The sequence below is a fragment of the Asterias rubens genome, chromosome 6, assembly GCF_902459465.1.
Source record: "Asterias rubens chromosome 6, eAstRub1.3, whole genome shotgun sequence".
NCBI classification, from domain to species: Eukaryota; Metazoa; Echinodermata; class Asteroidea; order Forcipulatida; family Asteriidae; genus Asterias; species Asterias rubens.
Window position 1 is genome coordinate 6,067,078 of NC_047067.1, and position 19,621 is coordinate 6,086,698.

The 19,621-nt window shown below is 38.4% G+C and overlaps 1 protein-coding gene across 1 annotated transcript; it reads right to left on the reverse strand.

Annotated features, from left to right (window-relative positions):
* Positions 1 to 3,043: 3,043 nt before the first annotated feature.
* Positions 3,044 to 19,583, reverse strand: LOC117291303 (the record flags this gene model as incomplete). The annotated part of the gene is made up of 5 exons (XM_033772940.1): positions 3,044 to 5,557; positions 7,209 to 7,377; positions 10,746 to 10,831; positions 11,218 to 13,521; positions 19,562 to 19,583. Coding segments are annotated over 5 exons (2,904 nt in total), but the record flags the coding sequence as incomplete, so codon positions are not given.
* Between the last annotated feature and the right edge of the window lie 38 nt (positions 19,584 to 19,621).

Below are 19,621 nucleotides of genomic sequence, written 5' to 3' on the forward strand. Positions count from 1 at the left end.
ATGTAAGTAAACTTCATTCTTGCAAGGCCAAGGCATTTTTGTGTAGTAAAGGGCACCTTTGCGGGAAAAAATTCATTTTGCGCTGGTATTTTTAACAGGCACCAAGACTAAAATAGCCAGAATCATGGAGGTAAGTTGTTGCCTTTGTGTGGGGCAAAATTGTTTCAACAGAAATTGGAAGACTTTAAGCCAACATAAATCTAATAGCAGGTGAATAACAATTAAAGAAATAAGCCATTTCATTAACTAAATACCACAATATACACAGTTAGCGAACTTAACTTTTAACATAGAATTTGATATAATAATATTTGAACAAAATATTGCTATATATGTTTACATCACTGCAATTAAAGGCAGTGGACACTATTGGTAATTACTCAAAACGATTATTAGCATAAAACCTTACTTGGTAATGAGTAATGGGGAGAGGTTGATAGTATAAAACATTGTGGGAAACGGCTCCCTCTGAAGTGCCATAGTTTTCGAGAAAGAAGTAATTTTCCACGAATTTGATTTTGAGACCTCGGGTTTAGAACTTGAGGTCTCGAAATCAACCATCTAAACGCACACAACTTCGTGTGACAAGGGTGTTTTTTTCTTTCATTATTATCTCGCAAGTTCGATGACCGATTTAGCTCAAATTTTCACAGGTTTGTTATTTTATGCACATGTTGAGATACACCAACTGTGAAGGCTAGTCTTTGACAATTACCAATAGTGTCCACTGCCTTTAAGCTTGTCACACTTTGTGTTTGAAATATAAATTCACCATCTGGACAAACATATCTTCTTGTTTTGACTTGATGTGGAAATTGATGTGACCTTTAAAGAACATAAAATAAAGCCATCAAGGCACCTTTTCAAAACCAAGACGTTACTTCAGTTCTTTCTTCACCACTTATTTTTGTAAATGCGTGCTTTCAGTTCAAGATCTCAGATAGGCGCACCAAGCCTAAGCAAGAGCTGAACCCACAATTTAAAAAAGGGCCGGGAAAAAAAAGGTCCAAGATTGGACACATTGTTATCAAGTTTTCATATCCAGCTTGCCATGTATCTTGTAAAAGAAAATCATTTACAAGAAAATGTCGTACACAAATTTAGTAACGGATTATTTCCCTTCACCTTAATTATTTAGTATATTATTTTCTCAAAATTATTTGGCCACCAGGGATTAAGTTACTTACAAAGAATATATGTTGTTTTTTAAACAATTTTTTGGCATGATTTTCTTTTTTAATAAACAAACAAAACTTGTGAGTCAATAATTTTTTTTTTTACAAACGTAATGCGTGCGTTCAGCAAAAGAAATTCACACAGATCTTTTTTTTTTCTATTTTAAGACCAATCTGGACCCAGTTACATACAACATGTAAGCACAAAAACTTGCTTAGCACATATGAATCTGGCTTAGCAGAAACAGGTATCCTGCTAAAATTCCATGAACAATAAAACGACTGGTGCCCTAATAATTGTTGCTAAGCAGTTTTTTAAACTTATGAAACTGGACCCTGTTCCTCAAACAATCCTGAAAACAGGTTTACCTTTATCTCACACAATCAACAAACAATATTTTACATGAGGCTTTTGATTATTTGCAGCCAACCCTTATCTACAGTTGGATCTCTTGTTTCCCTTCTTTCCTTTTGTGTGTGTTCAAAGTTTGACTTCCTAACATTTGGTCATGTTTATTTATATGTCTACATCTACACAGTGACATCTACACAGGAAGGTAATATACTACAATTAACAGGATATAAGAATCCTGTCTTTTTGGTCGACATCCAATGCACTTTCATTCCATTTTGAATAGTCATGTTTCCCTGTTTAGAAGCGAAGAACTGATTCAGGGCTAGAATTTAGGGGGGACAATCCACAAGAACAGAGGGCTTTAAGCTCAAAATGATTACGGGACAGAATTTTGTGTTTGAGACCAGAATTGAAAGGAGAAGGAAAAAAAAAACGTTCTCACAATTTAACAACTGTTTAAATTTGAACAAATACTAAGAGAACATTTATCTCATTATGTTGTGAGTAAGTTTTCTACAATAATCAACAAAATTTTGAGGGAGATTCAACGTTTGAACAAAAACACAAGACTGCCAGACTAGTCAAGTCATGAGTTTACTGGCCCAGTGCTAAACTCACAGGCCTCAGGCATGCAGTCCCAGTGAAAATTCAGGCACTGCTGATATTTTATCAACACAAGATGAATTAGTTTCAGTCGGAATGTCACAGTCTACATCATACATGATACAATACATGAATGTTACACAAACACTACCCAATCCAAAGCCTCATATCCATCAAATATTAACAGCTCCTTTGTCCTTTCACTAAAAAATTATAATAACTGGGTTACGCTCAAATTCGTTTGGCCATCTGCTTAGACTTCAGTGTACATCAAACTTAATGACATGAAAAACATATGGTTTTTTGTTTTCTTTTTAGTGCAACTGTTGTTGCAATCATTGTTTCAACTTTGTTCTACTGCATAAAATCATCTACATGTGATTACATTGCGTGCAAACATGTGACTTGTCTCAAATTTGGGGAAACATCCACATGTCCTTGTAGAGTTTGTAGCTCAGAATGAAGTCAATTGAGTTTAATTTCAAATTACAGGTACTACACAGTGGACTGAAAAAACCACAAGACCGCTGGAATTATCCAGTCGCTGAGTAGGAGGCAATTGTCTAAATTATCTCCCTTAAGTGGCAGTGGTCAAGTACACCAGACTCAAGCTCTTGTGTTCTGAGTGTGGGTTCGAGTTCCCGTCTTGACACTGGAGTCTTTAAGCAAGACACTTAACCATTATTGCTGCATCATAAGGATGGGACACTAAGCTGTTGGTTCCATGTGTTGTGATGTATTGTTTAAAGAGAAGTGATCAGCCCTGTGTTTCTGGCATGGTTGGGAATAGATCGATCCATTGAGCCCCGCCCCACTGGTATTGACCAATCACAACCCATTGCACAACCCAAAAGTCCGACACTATAAGGTCCGACATGCGTGCACGTATGCTTGACACGCGCGACAGAGTTGTGCAGAATGGCATTGGAGAGGCTCACCTGTGCTTGCTCACACGTGCGCCATGGGCGGAGCCTAATGGATCGGTGTACGCCATTTGACAGCCGACCCCGCCTATGTGACCCCAGAGAAGGGGATCCATCATGACAATAGACAAGTATCAGGCCTGTACCAATAGCAGCTAAGCAGCTACACTGTTCCACATAATTATTGGTGTCCTTACGTGATGAGCATAAAGCATACGTACATGAACGTTTTGTGAAACCAAAAGTTTCCCAGTGTTTGAAACAGATCCTTGGTTCTGACATCTACAAATCACAAATAATTACTACAGAAACATGATTCATTGTGATTAATTCATGCAGGCACACACGTTTAACCAAAAGGCAGTAGGCACAAGTGATGTTCATAGACAAATTGTTCTTTACCAATACGCCAATACGAGTGACTCCCTCCCCTCCATCCTCCAAATAAAGATTTTTGAAGGGAAATTTTCAAAAAATTAAAATGATCACTGGAATCACTAATGAAATTTTGCATCTCTGTAGAAAAGAAAATTGAGTTAATACATTTCATCTAATGCTGAACAACTAATGCTGCAGTTTTTACGTTAAACAATAATCAAAAGAAATGCTACCCTATGCACTCTGTAAGTACATGAGCTTGTAAACAAATCTTCATAAATGCATAACATACATAATGTATCAAAACATATTATTTACAAAATATCGTTGGATCCTAGTGAAAATTCATTGAGCCCCTGTCAGCTTAATTTTGTTGATGTTAGAGAAATTGGTGTATGATTTAAGGGTGGTTTTCGAATCAATTTTTTTGAGACAAATATACAGTGACAGTCTGTACTAGAACACTGGGGTAAATCTTAAAGTGCACTTTTTGTTGCCTTCAAAAGTTACAGTAATGTACATGGGAACTCAAAATGTTTACACTACAGACAAGCCTACAGACAAAGTCTATCAATGGTGCTTGATAATCTTGACTGATATAACGCATTCAATAAATTCTTATGGGTTCACCATCTCTTTTGGAAGGAGAGTTGTTTCTGAATTGAATGCGTAGATTTGTTTTCTCAACATTTTGACTACATGTAGTGTGTTCTAAGCCTTTATCAGGGCCTAATTATAGAGCTGCTTAACCAGAAAATATTGCTTAAGAATTTTCTGCACAGCAAAAATAAGCAGGATACCAGTTACAGATGATAACAGTTACAGATAGTACACATATTTTGCCTGGTAACCTTATTCTGGTAAGCAAGATTTTGTTGTGCTTGGCTACTGTTTGTACTTAAGCAGCTCTATCTATGAAACTTGGCCCTGGTGAATTTGTCTTAGTGAACTAGTAAAGTTCCACTGCTACCTAATTGATACGTATACATGTAGCTATTCAGGTATTCTCTTGATTTGGCTATTTTTATGATTTAACTTTAGCTACATGTAGGGACGTCCTGAGCGACAGCCTAGGTCAGTGAGAGTAACCCCTGGTTCATACTTCCTGAGGTACGAATTGTGACGTCATAAATTCACAACAAATAAATCGGAAGAGGTAGCTGTGTTCAACTGCAAAATATTTGCAGCGAAACAGAAGCTGTGACGTAAGTATGAACCAGGCTTAAGGGTATACTAAACAGCCACAGACTGCAGGAGGTAACAAACCCAGAATCTTCTGCAATGCCAACTCAAAAATTATACATATTCAAAAGCTTTAGGCTACCTAATTGATACGTATACATGTAGCTATTCAGGTATTCTCTTGATTTGGCTATTTTTATGATTTAACTTTAGCTACATGTAGGGACGTCCTGAGCGACAGCCTAGGTCAGTGAGAGTAACCCCTGGTTCATACTTCCTGAGGTACGAATTGTGACGTCATAAATTCACAACAAATAAATCGGAAGAGGTAGCTGTGTTCAACTGCAAAATATTTGCAGCGAAACAGAAGCTGTGACGTAAGTATGAACCAGGCTTAAGGGTATACTAAACAGCCACAGACTGCAGGAGGTAACAAACCCAGAATCTTCTGCAATGCCAACTCAAAAATTATACATATTCAAAAGCTTTAGGCAGAGTGCAAAGAAAAACTTTGTTTTCTAGATGGTGTGACATGTTGCTCCAGCAAGTTGTCATTACACTCGTGTTGTCGTGCTCCCCAAGGTGACTGTGAAATACTTACAGAGAAGGAGTCAAGGGTCAATGAAGAATGTCGTCTTGTGTATAATATTGTGCCTCCTTGAGATAGCTTTTCAATCGTTTTGGCAATGGTAAACTGTCAATGTGGTCAAGGCGAACGTGCTTGCGGATCACAAAGCGACACATGTGCTGCATGGAGCGAGCTTTCTGGAACCGTGAGATGGGGTAGAGGAGCTGGACCGCTGCGGGCGGGAACCCGGGATTTCGCGGGCGGAGGAAGTAGAGGACACGCCCGCTGCGTGAGTGGCGCATTGCTTCCTCTACAAACTCCACGATGGAGGCGCTGCCGTGGCTGCAGGGTTGCGACCAGAAACTAAACTTTCCTGTGGGATGAAACGTGAGAAAAGTGATCATAACTGAATTGAATAATGTTGTTTGTCAAGACTACTGTTAAGCAGAACAAATTATACTAAAACAGACATACTTAGAACACAGTTTTAAGCAAGTAAAATTTGGCATCTATGAGATACATATCACAGCCAGGCTCTTAGTGGATGATTTTGATACCTATGTCTCCATCCCTATGGACTGTGAAGGGGTAACCCTGTTTCAGCCCGGGAGCAGGTGGCAACGTGCCTCTGGTGGCAGTTGATTTGGGTTGATAGCCCACTGAAACAGAAGCTTTCTGCATTCTGTGTTTACAGGAAACCCAGCGTAACACAACTATATCATGGCATGGCTTCCTGGTATTAGATTCCTGCTTTTTACACATACGAAGTGGACAATTGTACATATTATGTTTCAAATAGTGAGCCGGTATCGTCAGCTTGGCCTGCACGTTCTCGTCATAGAGAGACCGGCTTTGGCGGGACATTCTTTGGCTCAATGCTGCAGGTCTGGTCGTGGTTTCCCTCCTGGTTCTGATTTCTTCTCAATGTTGTTGTTTTCAAATTGTGTTATTATTATTGTTTGATTAGAGTTTACTGGATATGCACATGTATTGTTGTGTTAACTTGTCTCTGCTGCGCGTTGAAAATCTGTTAAGATTGATTTGGCGCATTAAAAATACCTTCTATTATTATTATTATTATTATTATTATTATTATTATTATTATTATTATTATTATTATTATTATTACTACAGGTATAATTGTACTTGTACATGTACAAACATTTAAATAAACAAGTCCCAGACATTGGGGTCAAGAGGCCCAATGCAGAGAAAAGACATAACGTCACAATGTGTACCATCAATTGAACCGTTATGAAAAGGGCTTGACAATGAACCCATGCAATGGATTCCAAACATTTGGCTGAGAGTATTCGAGTGTGACGGAGAAAATATCTAAAGTTCAAAAACATGAACATATAACCTTACTCGTACAGTATTACATTCATGTACATTTGCCCTACAGTTGAGTAAACAACATACAAAGTAAACCCTTATGAAGGCTATGTGTACAGTGTATGAACACTGTACATTTTGGTGTAGTGTCACTTTTCGCTGTTGATGCAGTCAGTTTTAGGACAGATTAAACAGCTTTCAAAATGATTGACAAAAACATTGTTACGGAAGCTTTAGGCCTAACGGTATTATACAGGATTGGTAAAGATAATTTTTGATAATGTATTAATTAATTTTAGTCTGAAAGAAAAATTTTGACTGATTATGCAGTTCATACTAAAACCAATTGCTATGTGAAAATGTGGCGATGTTTTGTTCAATAAAAAACATTCATACTTTAAATTTGTTTTTCTCGATTTGGAATTTTTCTCAACTTTCCCAATTTGTGAACCAAATAAGGTACATGTATCAACATTTTTAATCAACAGAGGTTTTAACCATATTAAAGCATATATTATGCTCTTTTCAAATGGAAAAAAAAAGTTCCTGGGGCAACAAAACGCCTCGTTTTGCTTGATTGCATCACACCTACCAAAATCTGTTAAACAGGTTTTATTTGATTTTGTCTAAAACTAAACTACAGTCAGGAAAATGGAGGATCCACTGAACCAAGAAATGGTTTGACCTACCCATTTGATGTTCAACTCGTGTGTGATGTGTACTACCCTGCGCTCTAAAGCTGAGACTGAGCAAATGTCTGTCATCGGAGCTGTCTCTGACAAGGAATGAACCGTCTGGCATGTTCTCAAGACGGGCCTCGGCATCGTCCCAATTCATGGGTCCCCAGTACCATCCATACTACAACAAAACAACAACAAACATCATTACATTAGATACATGTACATGTACACTACATTGGGTATTCCCTTTGTTACTGTAAAGGTAGTGGAAGCACAAAAAGACTAACTAATTACGTGTAAAACTGCACTATATTTCGTAACAACAGCCCCGATGCAATGAAGGGGATGAAGCCAAGAACATTGTTTTTTATTATTGTGACTGAGTAAATAAGATATTTTACTCCATTTTGTTATTTAAAGGTAGTGGTAGCACTTATAAAGACTAACTAATTCCATAAAAAAAACTTCATAAAATTTATAAGGTTTCATAGCAAAAACTACTTCATTAGATGCAATGAAAGGGACACGCCAATAACATTGTTTTTGTCATATGTTACTGTGTAAATAAGACTAAATAAATTATTTAACCTTTTTAAAGAAAAACTGCGTCTGTATAATTATCATCATGCACTAAGACATACATGTAATTAATGTTGTTGAATTTACCCAATTTTTCAAGTAAGTCTTAAGTAAATATAATGGACTATACATTCGGTTTTGATTTACTATGTTAAACATTATGCAAACATGGGAATCATTGGCAAAAGTTTATTTAGAACATGACCTAGTCTTAGACCTCTACAAAAATGCATGTACTTCACTTTGAAACAATAGAAAATGTATACAATTAGGCCTACAAGGAGTACTTGCTTTATCCATTTCCAGAAACCCCCCCAAAGATTTTCTAATCCAAGAAAACTTTGTAAAGGACAAGTGTAAGTACACAGATTGTCTCAACACTTTGCAAGTGTTGACAATTTGTTTTTCACTCCAATGTCCTTCCTTGGCATGTTACCCCCCCCCTAAAAAAAGACACACACAAACACACAAACCCCACCACAACACTTTTAACATTCACATTGTATGTTACACCTTCTGAAGTATTGAATACAAAAACAAACAATTTTTGAGAGGCAACTAGAAACGTTTTTGTTTACTTTTTATTGTTAGTATTTTCATTTTTGTCATAAGAATACAAATACTATGCATTGAACAGAGTCAACAAATTTGAGAGATTTACAGTAACAACTGGCAAGTGGTGATACTTGGGTTATGACCTTTCCAAAAAATGACAAATAAATGCAAAAACCTTTGAATTATTACCTTATGCAAACATTTCAACAATAAAGAAAAGGGGAAAAGAACTGTCAAGCATTTTTGGGGTTCACAACAGTATTTCAACCAAATAAAGAATGTCTGACTTAAAGCCATTGGACCCTTTCGGTAAACAGTATTGTCCAAGGCCCACACTTCGTGTATCACAACTTCTATATCAAATAACAAACCTGTGAAAATTTAGGCTCAATTGGTCATCGCAGTCGAGAGAAAATAACGGGAAAACCCACCCTTGTATCCACGCGTTTGGCCGTGTCATGACATGTGTTTAAAATAAATCTGTAATTCTCGCTATCGAGAATTGATATTGTTTTACTGTTTTCTCAAAAAGTAAAGCATTTCATGGAATAATATTTCAAGAGAAGTCTTTCACCACTACCTTCTGTAAACCCTGTAAGTTATTTGTAAATCTGTGAACTTTTTTTTTTTTTTTTTCTGAACCGAAAGGGTCCAATGGCTTTAACAGGAAATATCTGTCCCTAACCGAATTTCAAAGAAACTTTGTAAATGTGCTGACTGTAAGCTACGTACTTAAGCTTTCCGTAAATTGTTTGAACTGTGTATCCGCTTTAGTAGAGAAGCTGTCATTTTCATTTCCTTGTTACTTTCGATAAAATCACCCACAATTTTCTCAATGAAATACAATTCTGTGTGTGTGAATACAGTAGTAACATGAATAAGGGAATCAATGTGTGGTGAAGAGGTTTTCAACTAGTGGTTTAAACCCAACGAGGCCTGGTTCTTGATATTTTTACCGAGACGAAGTTGAGGAAAGTTATAAGAACCAGGCCTCGGCGGGTTTAAACCAGTAGTTGATAACAGATTCAACACACTTTGATTCCCATTCATATACCTTTTCAGTCAAAATAAAATCAACACTTTTTGGTCAAAAAGAAAAATTCAATGCAAAAATTACAATTGTTCAATGATTTCTTTCAACACAACACCCCTCCAGCTATGAAATGGAAAGGCCCTCGGTAAACAACTCCTTAAAAGGGAATGCTGTGTGCGGCGCGCATATCGCGTGATGTGGCACAACTGTCCCGGACTCCCGGCCGTTGCTCTCGACCAATAGGCATGAAGAAACTGTCTTTTAAGCACAGGTGCAAGCTTGCGTGTCACGCCCATGTTTCAACACTATTTGCTGGTCATTAACAAAGGTTTATACACACCCACGTGACGTGCTTTCCACCAATAGGAATAGCAAAACTGTCTGAGGTATTTATGAATATCAATTAAAACCCAACACATCCCAAATCCTCCACAGTCCATTTTACAAAGTTGGCTGACTTTGGAGGGTACGGTACAGAAGGATTGCTTAACACTGGAACAAGTACCAATGTTATCCTAGTAAAACATAGCAGTGTTAAGTTACCATTTTACTATTATCATAATTTAATTGTTTGTTTTACGCAACTGCTAAAATAATACATAAACATACAGATACAGGAAAAGTACATTAAATATACATTGTACAAGAAAAAACAAACTTAACCAGGAGAGGCAAGGCTGTAGAGGCAACGCTTCAAGGAGAAAGTTAATTTTTCCTACAGTACATGTAAAATGTTCAACAACTGCTTTACCGTAGAGTGGAGAATTTTGAAAGTTGCATAGCATTCATCATCATCTAGGCCTATGTTTTTGTTATTTTATTTCAATGCTGCCATAAATGACAGAATAATGCAAAATGAGTCATAATCACATTGACTGTACTTATATCAATACTTTAGAACAAAAACTATGTTAAGGACAAAGACAAATGGAAAAGCAAAAGCCAAAGCCCCAAGGGGGTTAGGGTTAATAGCAACAATCAAGTCTTAAAGTTTAGTACTTCATTGCCTCATGTAAGGTTTATAGCGATTTAGAACAGCAGTGTGTTATGGGTAGGCAGAGGGGGCATTCAACGTGAGCACGGTGTTGTCATGCATGACGTGCGCACGCTCGGCCAACAACTTTGTGTGGGTTCAACAGCGCCATCTCTTGATCTTTTGCTTTTCCCAATAAACCTTATGGACCTGGGCCCAATTTCATAACTCTGCTTACCCCATAGTTCTGCAGTTACAAGTGCCGAAATACACTTGACGTAGGCGCAGAATTTCCTGCTTTCGTAAACACTGATTCTTTCCTTACAGTAAGCACAGCCATGACATTTGGCCCAAATCATAGTCTTGGTACCCTCAAAATGGGTTCGGTAAACATTAGTTTTCATACCTCACTGATTTTCCGAAGACTGACTGCAAATTGCTTTCTGGCCATATCCACTTCTAATTTGCTGGCCTCATCTTTGGACAAACCGTCTGAAAAAGATGAACATTGAAATATTACTGCCATTATCTTGCAATAAACAGATTGTTGCAATCACGTACCATAATATAAATCTTGAAATAAACATACACATAGCTAGCCACCTCTGGAGTTATCTTTCTACACTTTGTTTTACAGCAAAGCCAAGTATTTATGGTAAAGGAAATGTTTTAACTTCACAATATTTTCTCTGAATGAATGGTATGATTGCATTGGGTAAAAACAAAATTGGAAAATAAAAATATTTGGTTGTGTTTCCCTCCCACCCACATGTAAAACTGAAACCTCCTTCTTTGTCTTCTCTCCATCGGGTTCCTGGAAGATAATTTTTCAGAATTAATAAAAAAAACATATTGAAATGAAATCATAGAGGGTTTACCTTTAGAAGCCTGTTGGGCAGTAGCAGTCTCATCAGGGTTGGTCATCGCATAAGACGATAGACGTCTCGCTGCAGTCTCTTTGATCTTATTGAGTTTAGGATGCGGCGGTATATCAGGCAAAGGTCGATCAGGAAAGCCGTGAGTTGAATGCCTCTTCTTCTTACTACCCGGCTTGAACATTTGGGAGAACCGATTCCTCATGTTGACTGTTTTCACCCTCTTCATGGCCCTCATCTCCGGAGGAGAGGTCGATGGAAGTTGAGTGGCAATTCTCGGCAGAGACTTACTCTTGTTTTTGGTGTCCGGGTCGAAATCCAGTCCGATGTCACTCAGGAACTCGTGCGTTGGGATGTCGTCGTCGTCATCGTCCATGTACGGGAACGCAGACATGGTTCTGCGCATGCTGTCGCTCTGGCTGCTGGGTGTTGATGGCATTCTTGGGGGAAGCGGAGGAGGGTCCTCCTCATCTTTATGGTGATCATCTTCATCATCATCATCTGGGAGTTTCTTCAAACCCTTGGGCTTGGAGCTTCTATCGACCCTTGGTGCTGATGTCTCATTGGTATCAACACCCCCAGCTGCTCCCAAGACGTCTTGGAGATTGTCCGGGAGAACCTTGTCAGGAGGAGAGCTGATTTCTTCCTCAGACATTTTCATCGCAGCAAAGGCCCTTGTGGTGTCAGTACAGTCTTTCTGGTCTTCTTCCTCTTTGCTTGATTCCTTGGTCTCTTGCACAAGGGAGAAGTTATTCCATTTGATAATCATGTCCAAGTCTTGCTGGGACAGTTGCTTCACCGGAGAGTCTGCATCTAAAAACATGCTATTGCTGTTGATGATCATGGCGATATGCGGCGTTCTAGCCTTCGGTGGTGAGCCCAGCTCCTCTTCCATGGCGAGAGGAATGCTTTCAAGCACAAGGGACGTCTTCTTGTAACTACGGTCACTCTGAACAAACATGTACGGATGTGTTTTATTACCACATGTGCATGTACAGCAATGCTTTTTGTCAGAGCAAGATTGTGGATCGTCTTTAACGTCTGAACTTGCAACACTCTTACTCGCAGATTGGTCCAGCGTTCCCTCGGATTCTGAACTCCCATCTCCCACTGCAGCCTCATTGTTAGTGGTCACATCCCCATTGAAATACGTGTTGGAGTATTGATTACAAGGAAATGTCTGTGACTGATAGATGTTGGGTGTCGCGGTGGGCCTGACAGGAGGAGCGTCGACTTGGTGTGCCTGTGATTCTTCTGTGAGTAGAGCACCTTGTGACTTACTGTATTTCAGATCTGCTGGTAATGGCTCTCCATTCCCTTCCTCAGATGTCTCATCTTCTACCTGTGTATACGGCATACATGCTGAAACTAGCAACTCCTCCGGTACCTGCTGTGCAGGAGAGACCGATCTTCCAAGACGAGACACACTAAGAGGTCTCTCAGATGGAGGGTTTCTTGACTCCAGTTCTTTCATGTTCTCAAGAGTTTTCATACTTACTTCGTCCTGGAAAGCAGGAGGGACCTCCGCTTCCATATAAATGTTCATGGGAGCGCTTCCTTTTGAAGTGATGTCCCTTGGTGGTGGGAGCACAGCTGGTTTGCTACAAGGAACTGTTTGTTTACTCATTTGAAATGAATCAGAAGTTACATCACTGGTAGCCTTTCCAGTAGGACATCCTGAATTTTTGGAATTGCTGTCATAGTCGGTATTGTGGGCAGGGAGACAAGATTGATCCATTTCCACAGAGGGGAGAGAAGCAGGTGTCCCTTGAGGTTTACATCTCTCTCCATCAAGGGATGCACCTTTGCTTGCTACATCAACAAGATTTGCTACATCACCCTTTGAACTCTTCCGCACTTTAGGGCGCGCTCCCTGCTTCTCAAAGATACTGGAGTTTGACTTCTTGGGCTGATGAGCACCACCGTCTTGTTTATTAGCGTTCTCATCTGTTTTGCAATTAACGCCATTGGGAAGTTTCCCGTTTGTACATGTATGTGTGACCTGCGCGGAGTCAGTGAGTCCGTTAGGAGCCGTTGTTAACGAGCTGTACCTCACCGTGCCTGCTTTCTCAAGCGACGATTCTCGCATGTAGGACATGACTGTGTCAGCGTCCACTTGCGGGACAGACAAAGGACGGCTGCGAGTTGCGTGACTGAGGTCATCGCTGTTCCTGCGATGTTGTTTCCCACCACCAAGGCTCTTGCGCATTTTGACCAGTAAACCTATTGGTTCAGGTGCCATGTCCTTTGTGTTCCTTGGAGACTGTTTACTGGACAACATAGTCCAACGAAGACATTCTCTCAAATCTGTGTGAAGCAAAAAGAAATGAGAAAATAAATTAGCTGTTGCAAACCAAAAGGGCCTATGGTATAAAGGCCATTAAAATGGCCTGACGTTTCTGGACATAATGAAAATGAAACAGACGGCAAATCAATTCCTGATGAGTTAAGCGCAAAGAAAGTATCAAATTATTGTTTGTTAAGGGCTACTTACGTGAATAGATACTTAAGTAAATGTGTTCGAGTACCGTAGATACCAATACACTGTTATGAATATACGTGCCTTTGGATCTAAGACGTGAAATGTAGAACATTCATACAATACGCCTGTCTTAATATTCATGCATGAGTACGTCACAATTCAAACCAAAAACAAGGTCATAGGCGCAGCCACTGCAAGTGGTGGGGGACGTGCGCCTATAGCCTCATTTTGGGTAAGGATTATGACGTGATGCATGAATATTATGAGAGGCGTATAGGCCTACGTGTCTGCGTATGTACATGTACACAGTGTTCTCAAAATAACTATTAGAACTGGAGATACACAGAGCCCATAGACACTGCTGCCCTGGTCTTGGCGTTCCTTCAAAAGTTCTAACATTTTAAGATTTTATAATGGAAGTAAGCTTGGGCGATATCACGATATTATCGAATATCGCGATATTAATTTGGAAACGATTTCGATATCGGATGGATTTGGTTTTAATCGAAATATCGATATATCGCGATATTGATTAAATATGGCGCTGTATTTGCTAGCTGAGACATCTTGCACCCCATAGGTTTGGAGTAAACCAGAAGAATAGGTCATTAAAACACCTCTCTTATGCTATGACTGTCTCTTCTACAACTTTCACTTGGAGTTTGAAGACTGATGACTGTCAAATTTAATTAATCGCGATTATATCGAATATCGCGATATATTGTCGGCGATATATCGTGAATAAAATACATCGATATCGCCCAAGCTTAAATGGAAGTGCCCAAAGCAAAATTAAAATGGCCTTGCCCTGTCAAAAACAAAAATCCAGGTATGCATCTTTTTATCAGATAGAGATGATTAAAGACCTACATAAATTGTTTTGTGGGTTTCTGTTCTACATTTATTGTGCAATTTTATAACTGTGCTGTTGTAAAATTAATATCAGACCACTCAATTTGCTAACTAGTGCTGAGTCCAACTTCATAAGCCTTTTTGAGGTATGGCGGACACAATGCTACAACACTGTAAAGTTGTGGTAAATTTGTGCGTATTGACCATAGAAATAGAACGTATGTTATTCAGTGAAGTGCGCATTTTAGGCGACGCTGCGTTTACATGTAAACCTAATGACCACCAACATTGTGAGCGTGGCATCAGTCGCGGCATGTGACGCACACATATCACGTCCGCCATACCTCAAAAAGGCTTATAGAGCTGCTTCAGCAGCAAATATTAATTAAATGCTCAGCAATTTCCTGCTTAGCAAAAACCAGCAGGAAATCGGTAACAGACGGTGCATGTGACATGATGTTTTGGCTGGTAACTGATTTAGGCATTATTTTGTTTGTGATTAGCAATTGAGTTGGACCTTGGAAAAAACCATAATAAGCGAATATCAGCTATGACAAGTTACATGACTCTTTAACCACTGGGATTACATGTAGACTACAACTTCTAATAAATTGTACGTAGATTGTAGTTTCATAAAACAAGGAAGGAAATGTACCCATAAAACATCCTCATTGAACAAATACATGTAAATCACTCATAGGAGTGCACAAAGATCAATCTGGGTTTCACAACCTCGTCCAATTTCTGTTTCACTTCATTTGGACAAAACAACTAGAAAGAAAGACAGAAATTTCAGGTACAGATATGACTAAAAACCAACAATGTATCATAAATTAATTGTAAGAACTGTATGTTAGAGAGCGAGTATGGTTTTTTCAGCAAGTCAATGTTTTGATTGGACCCTTCAAAGAGTAATTGCTTACCTTCAAAATTTTCACATTATAGGCCTACAGTAGGTATGTGAGCAGTTTTCCCTGAACTCACAATTTGGTTTACTGTTAAAACAAAAATGTAGAAACTGTAGATTCTCTACATAAAACCAGGCAAACTGCACGTACGTATTTCAGCTCAGTATTGTCACAACAAACTTCCTTCATGCATCGCAGTAAGCGAATCATAAACTGCAGTAGCTTGGCAATACAACCCCTATAATAAGGCCAAGTAAAAAAAATATACCAGTTGATCGTCCCGATGTTTCCAAAAAAGAGGAGGATTGGGGCCTTTGTTCCCCCAAACATCAAAGGTGGCTGTCAAGCATTTTAATTCGAATTGGCCACCAATTCTTCAGTTTAAATTCACCATTTACTTTATGTAGTTATGTACAAGTCTTAAAAGATAACTAAGTTAAATGAAAAAAAGTATACGCAAAGGAGTTGTCATTCTGAGAAGAAAAAAAAAAAAAGGATGCAACCTCAAAAAGGATACGGGAGGGGACGATCAACTGCTACTTTTTTATTTGGCCTAATTGTTCGAAGTACATGGTCATGATGAATGACTTCCAACAATACAGACCATACATTGTAGGGAGTTTCACTAGGTGTGTGCAATACATTGAAAGTCTATTGTGTTATCATGACATCAAGGGTAATACCAACCTACTGATGGTAATGATAAGTAAATTGGGTATTTCCCCATCCATGCCCCTGTATTTATTCAATCTCTACGCACACAATGTACACTGTGGGTCTTGACACGCCATGAAGTGAAAATACCGAATGACCACGTTTGTATTTCTTTCACAAGATGACGACATTTGTATTTTTCTTTTCCATAAATGTCTTTTTCAGTCACTGCTGTCTGGACATTCAGTCAGCATGCGTAGTGTAACAAATATGAAGACCTGAATTTTCAAGATAATCTGCACTTTTAAAACACATGTGCCGTGTCCAATAGCCGAGTGGTTATAAAAGCATAGGAATGCAGCTCCAGTGCTTCTGATCAGCAGGGTATGCGTTCAAGTCCCACTCGCGGTACATCACCATAATAAGCAAAATTCTTCACCATAATTGCTTTGTCCTTCGGATGGGACATAGGTACTGTGAACTACAATATAGGATTGGTAGTGCACATACATGTACAAGAATCCTGTTGTCGATTTCACCAAACTCTTCCTAACTTAGGATTAATCTTAGGAGTTAGGACGGGTTCAGTTCCGTATCCAAAGATGTTAGGACGCTATCAAAGATAAGTGTCCTGCAGTCGATTCACGGAACGCTAGGATCAATCCTTATCTCGAGTTAAGACAAGTAACCCGTCCTAACTTAGGATGGGTTCAATGTGTCCTTCGTACATGTATTTGGATACAGAACTTAACCCATGAAACAGAAGCCTTGAGGTCGTCACCCAAAATGCAGGATGGCAAACAATTAGTTGTGTAGACAGTTACAAGTTGCATGCTGTGAAGGGATCCATGGTGTTTTGTACATACCCTCAAGGGAAATGGTACCCGAGGCAAAGTGTAACCTGGGGCCATTTCAAATTGTACAAAGCACTGGAAATCGACAAAAGGTGGGGACGATCAAGATACCAACCAGGTAAACAAACTCATGTTACCCTCTACACTGAGGGAGCGTCATGCGTAGTGCACACGTGACCTTTGCGTCTTTATATTAGGATTATATCACAGGATTGGTCTCAACCAATACATGTAAAACTTCACAATTTGTTACCGTGACTGTGGTATTACAAGCATACACACTGTACATGTATTCAGTATAATTATTAATCTACAAGTTACACTATGAATGGTTACATGTAGGATTAGGTTTGGACTAAAATGAGATATTGAGAAATGAGAAATTCATCTATTGGAGGTCAGGGCAAGACCATTTTTCATTTTGCACATGGCAGGGCCAAGGCCCTTTCATTGGAAAATATCTGAAGGGGCACCAAGGTCAAGACGGGGTCAACAGAGGCCATGAACTCTGTATGACTCCTAGCTCCAGGTGGTCTAATTAAATGTAACATGTAAGCCAGATGGATATTGGGCAGGATACATGTAATAAGAAAGCCAGACTTATAAGGTTACTGGCTGAATGATCAAATTACATAATATAAGACTTCAGGGACTTGTGGGTGAGTAAAGCTTGTTTACTACACTGCACAAAAAAATACATTAAACCATGGAGGTAGTACATTTGATTTCCAGAGACTACTAACTATACATGTACATGTTACAATGTACATAAATAGGGTTTGCACCAACTTGTTATAATAATAAGGACAAGTTAGCTAACTAAGCTTCAAGTCACTTCACTCGTCAGCTTTTTTCTGGTCCATATTTTTTTTTTTTTTTTAACATTGTCATTAGCATGGGGCTTTTTAGTCTACTAGTACTCCAGTGAAAAGTGGTTCACAATTGAAATGATATGACTTTAGTTTACAATAATAAACTAGCCAGCAGGACTAGTTGGATATAGTTTTAACTGGTCCACAGGTGTTTCAACTTGCACTTGGCCAGCGGACTGGTGACTTATGTGTAAATGTTTTTTTTAAGACCCTCATAATTTTGGCTGAATGTAAAGCAAATACAAGCTTTCAGTTATTGGTTTCTTATCCGACTCTAAGGCCCTGGAACAATATTGAACTTGTTGCATTTCAGAACGTTTAACCAATGTTTTTGTGAATACTTTTGGGATAAAAGCTTTTGAGTGAGTTTAGACTAAAAATTGTGTACAAATAGTTTGCAGAAAATGCTTTTGTTTTTGTCCCAATAATGTCATTCACTAAAACAATTTCCACCGTCACTAACTTTGGATGTTCAGAAACCAGATAAGGGTCACTCCAAGTAAATCCTTCATGACTGCCATTGACCAACGATGTAGTGTAAATAAAAATGTTTACCAAAAGAGTGACCTTGTGCATTCCAGGATATTTAACTTTTCAAATTTTTCTCTACTGTAGAGGAATTGTCAGCTGGAATGCTTAATTTTGACTTGAAAGAAAAAATGTAAGACAAAATTTCATCATAAGGACTAAATATAAGGACCTAAATTATGGGAGAAAAAGGTGAAATTGAATTCAAAAACACATTTATTCCCATGTACTTCCATAAAAAATATTGACAATGACATGTATTATGAAGTAAAGCAAACTAAATTTAAGGTTTTAATTTTACTTGGATAAGTTTAAGGATAACTTTCCGTATGGCGCCACCACCTTTTCACTCATTTTTACAAAAAGGGATATCTCATTGAGGTAAATTAGATACTATATTATTTCATATCGAATGAAAAAGTGGTGGCGCCATGCGGAAACTTTTCCAAGTTTAACACAGCCTCCGACTAAAACTCTGCATCAGGCATGATGGAACACTAGCCCTGGTAGGACATCAGTCAGTGCCACTGCGTTGCATGCAACGGAGGAGTCCAACCTGGGCTAGTCGAAACACCTTTATTTCCCTAAATTTGAATAGACTCAAATCCTTACTTAGTCTTACCTGTCCAGAAGGATTGACATTTACATAAATAAATTAATAATTGTCGACAGAATGCAGGCAGACACTTTTGAATATAGTTGCGGTAACGTAACACTCCTGGCAGGAGGGTTACGTTATCGCAACTATTTTGAATAGTACAACAACTTACAAGTAACAATACAAAGTGTTAAAATCTTGGGGAAAAAACTAATTAATAACTTTTTATATAGTCTAAATTCTGTTGTTTCTTAGTTAGGCATGTAAAATGGGTGAGAGTTATGTCCATTGGCGCAGTGAACATGGAGTATTTAAGCAAATTCAGCTACTTTAAGTTGTTACAATAAAAATGTAATGTTAACAAGTATGGACATGGTCATAAATGAATAGTTTGAAGTTTTATTACATTATTATTATAATTATTTGCATCGATTTTTTTTTTTTTAATCAATTTGTGACACTTCCCAACCAAAATCAAATGTAAATTTAAACAGGTCATTTCGCAAAACGAAAATGACATTTCATTGACACAAGCACTGTTCTAAAAGGTGAACATTATTCGCAGTTATTGGTAATGTATTTAACAATTTCATACTTACAGACGAAGAAGAAAAAATGAGTTAATAATCTCAATCTCTATGCACTTCCGCCATGATTCG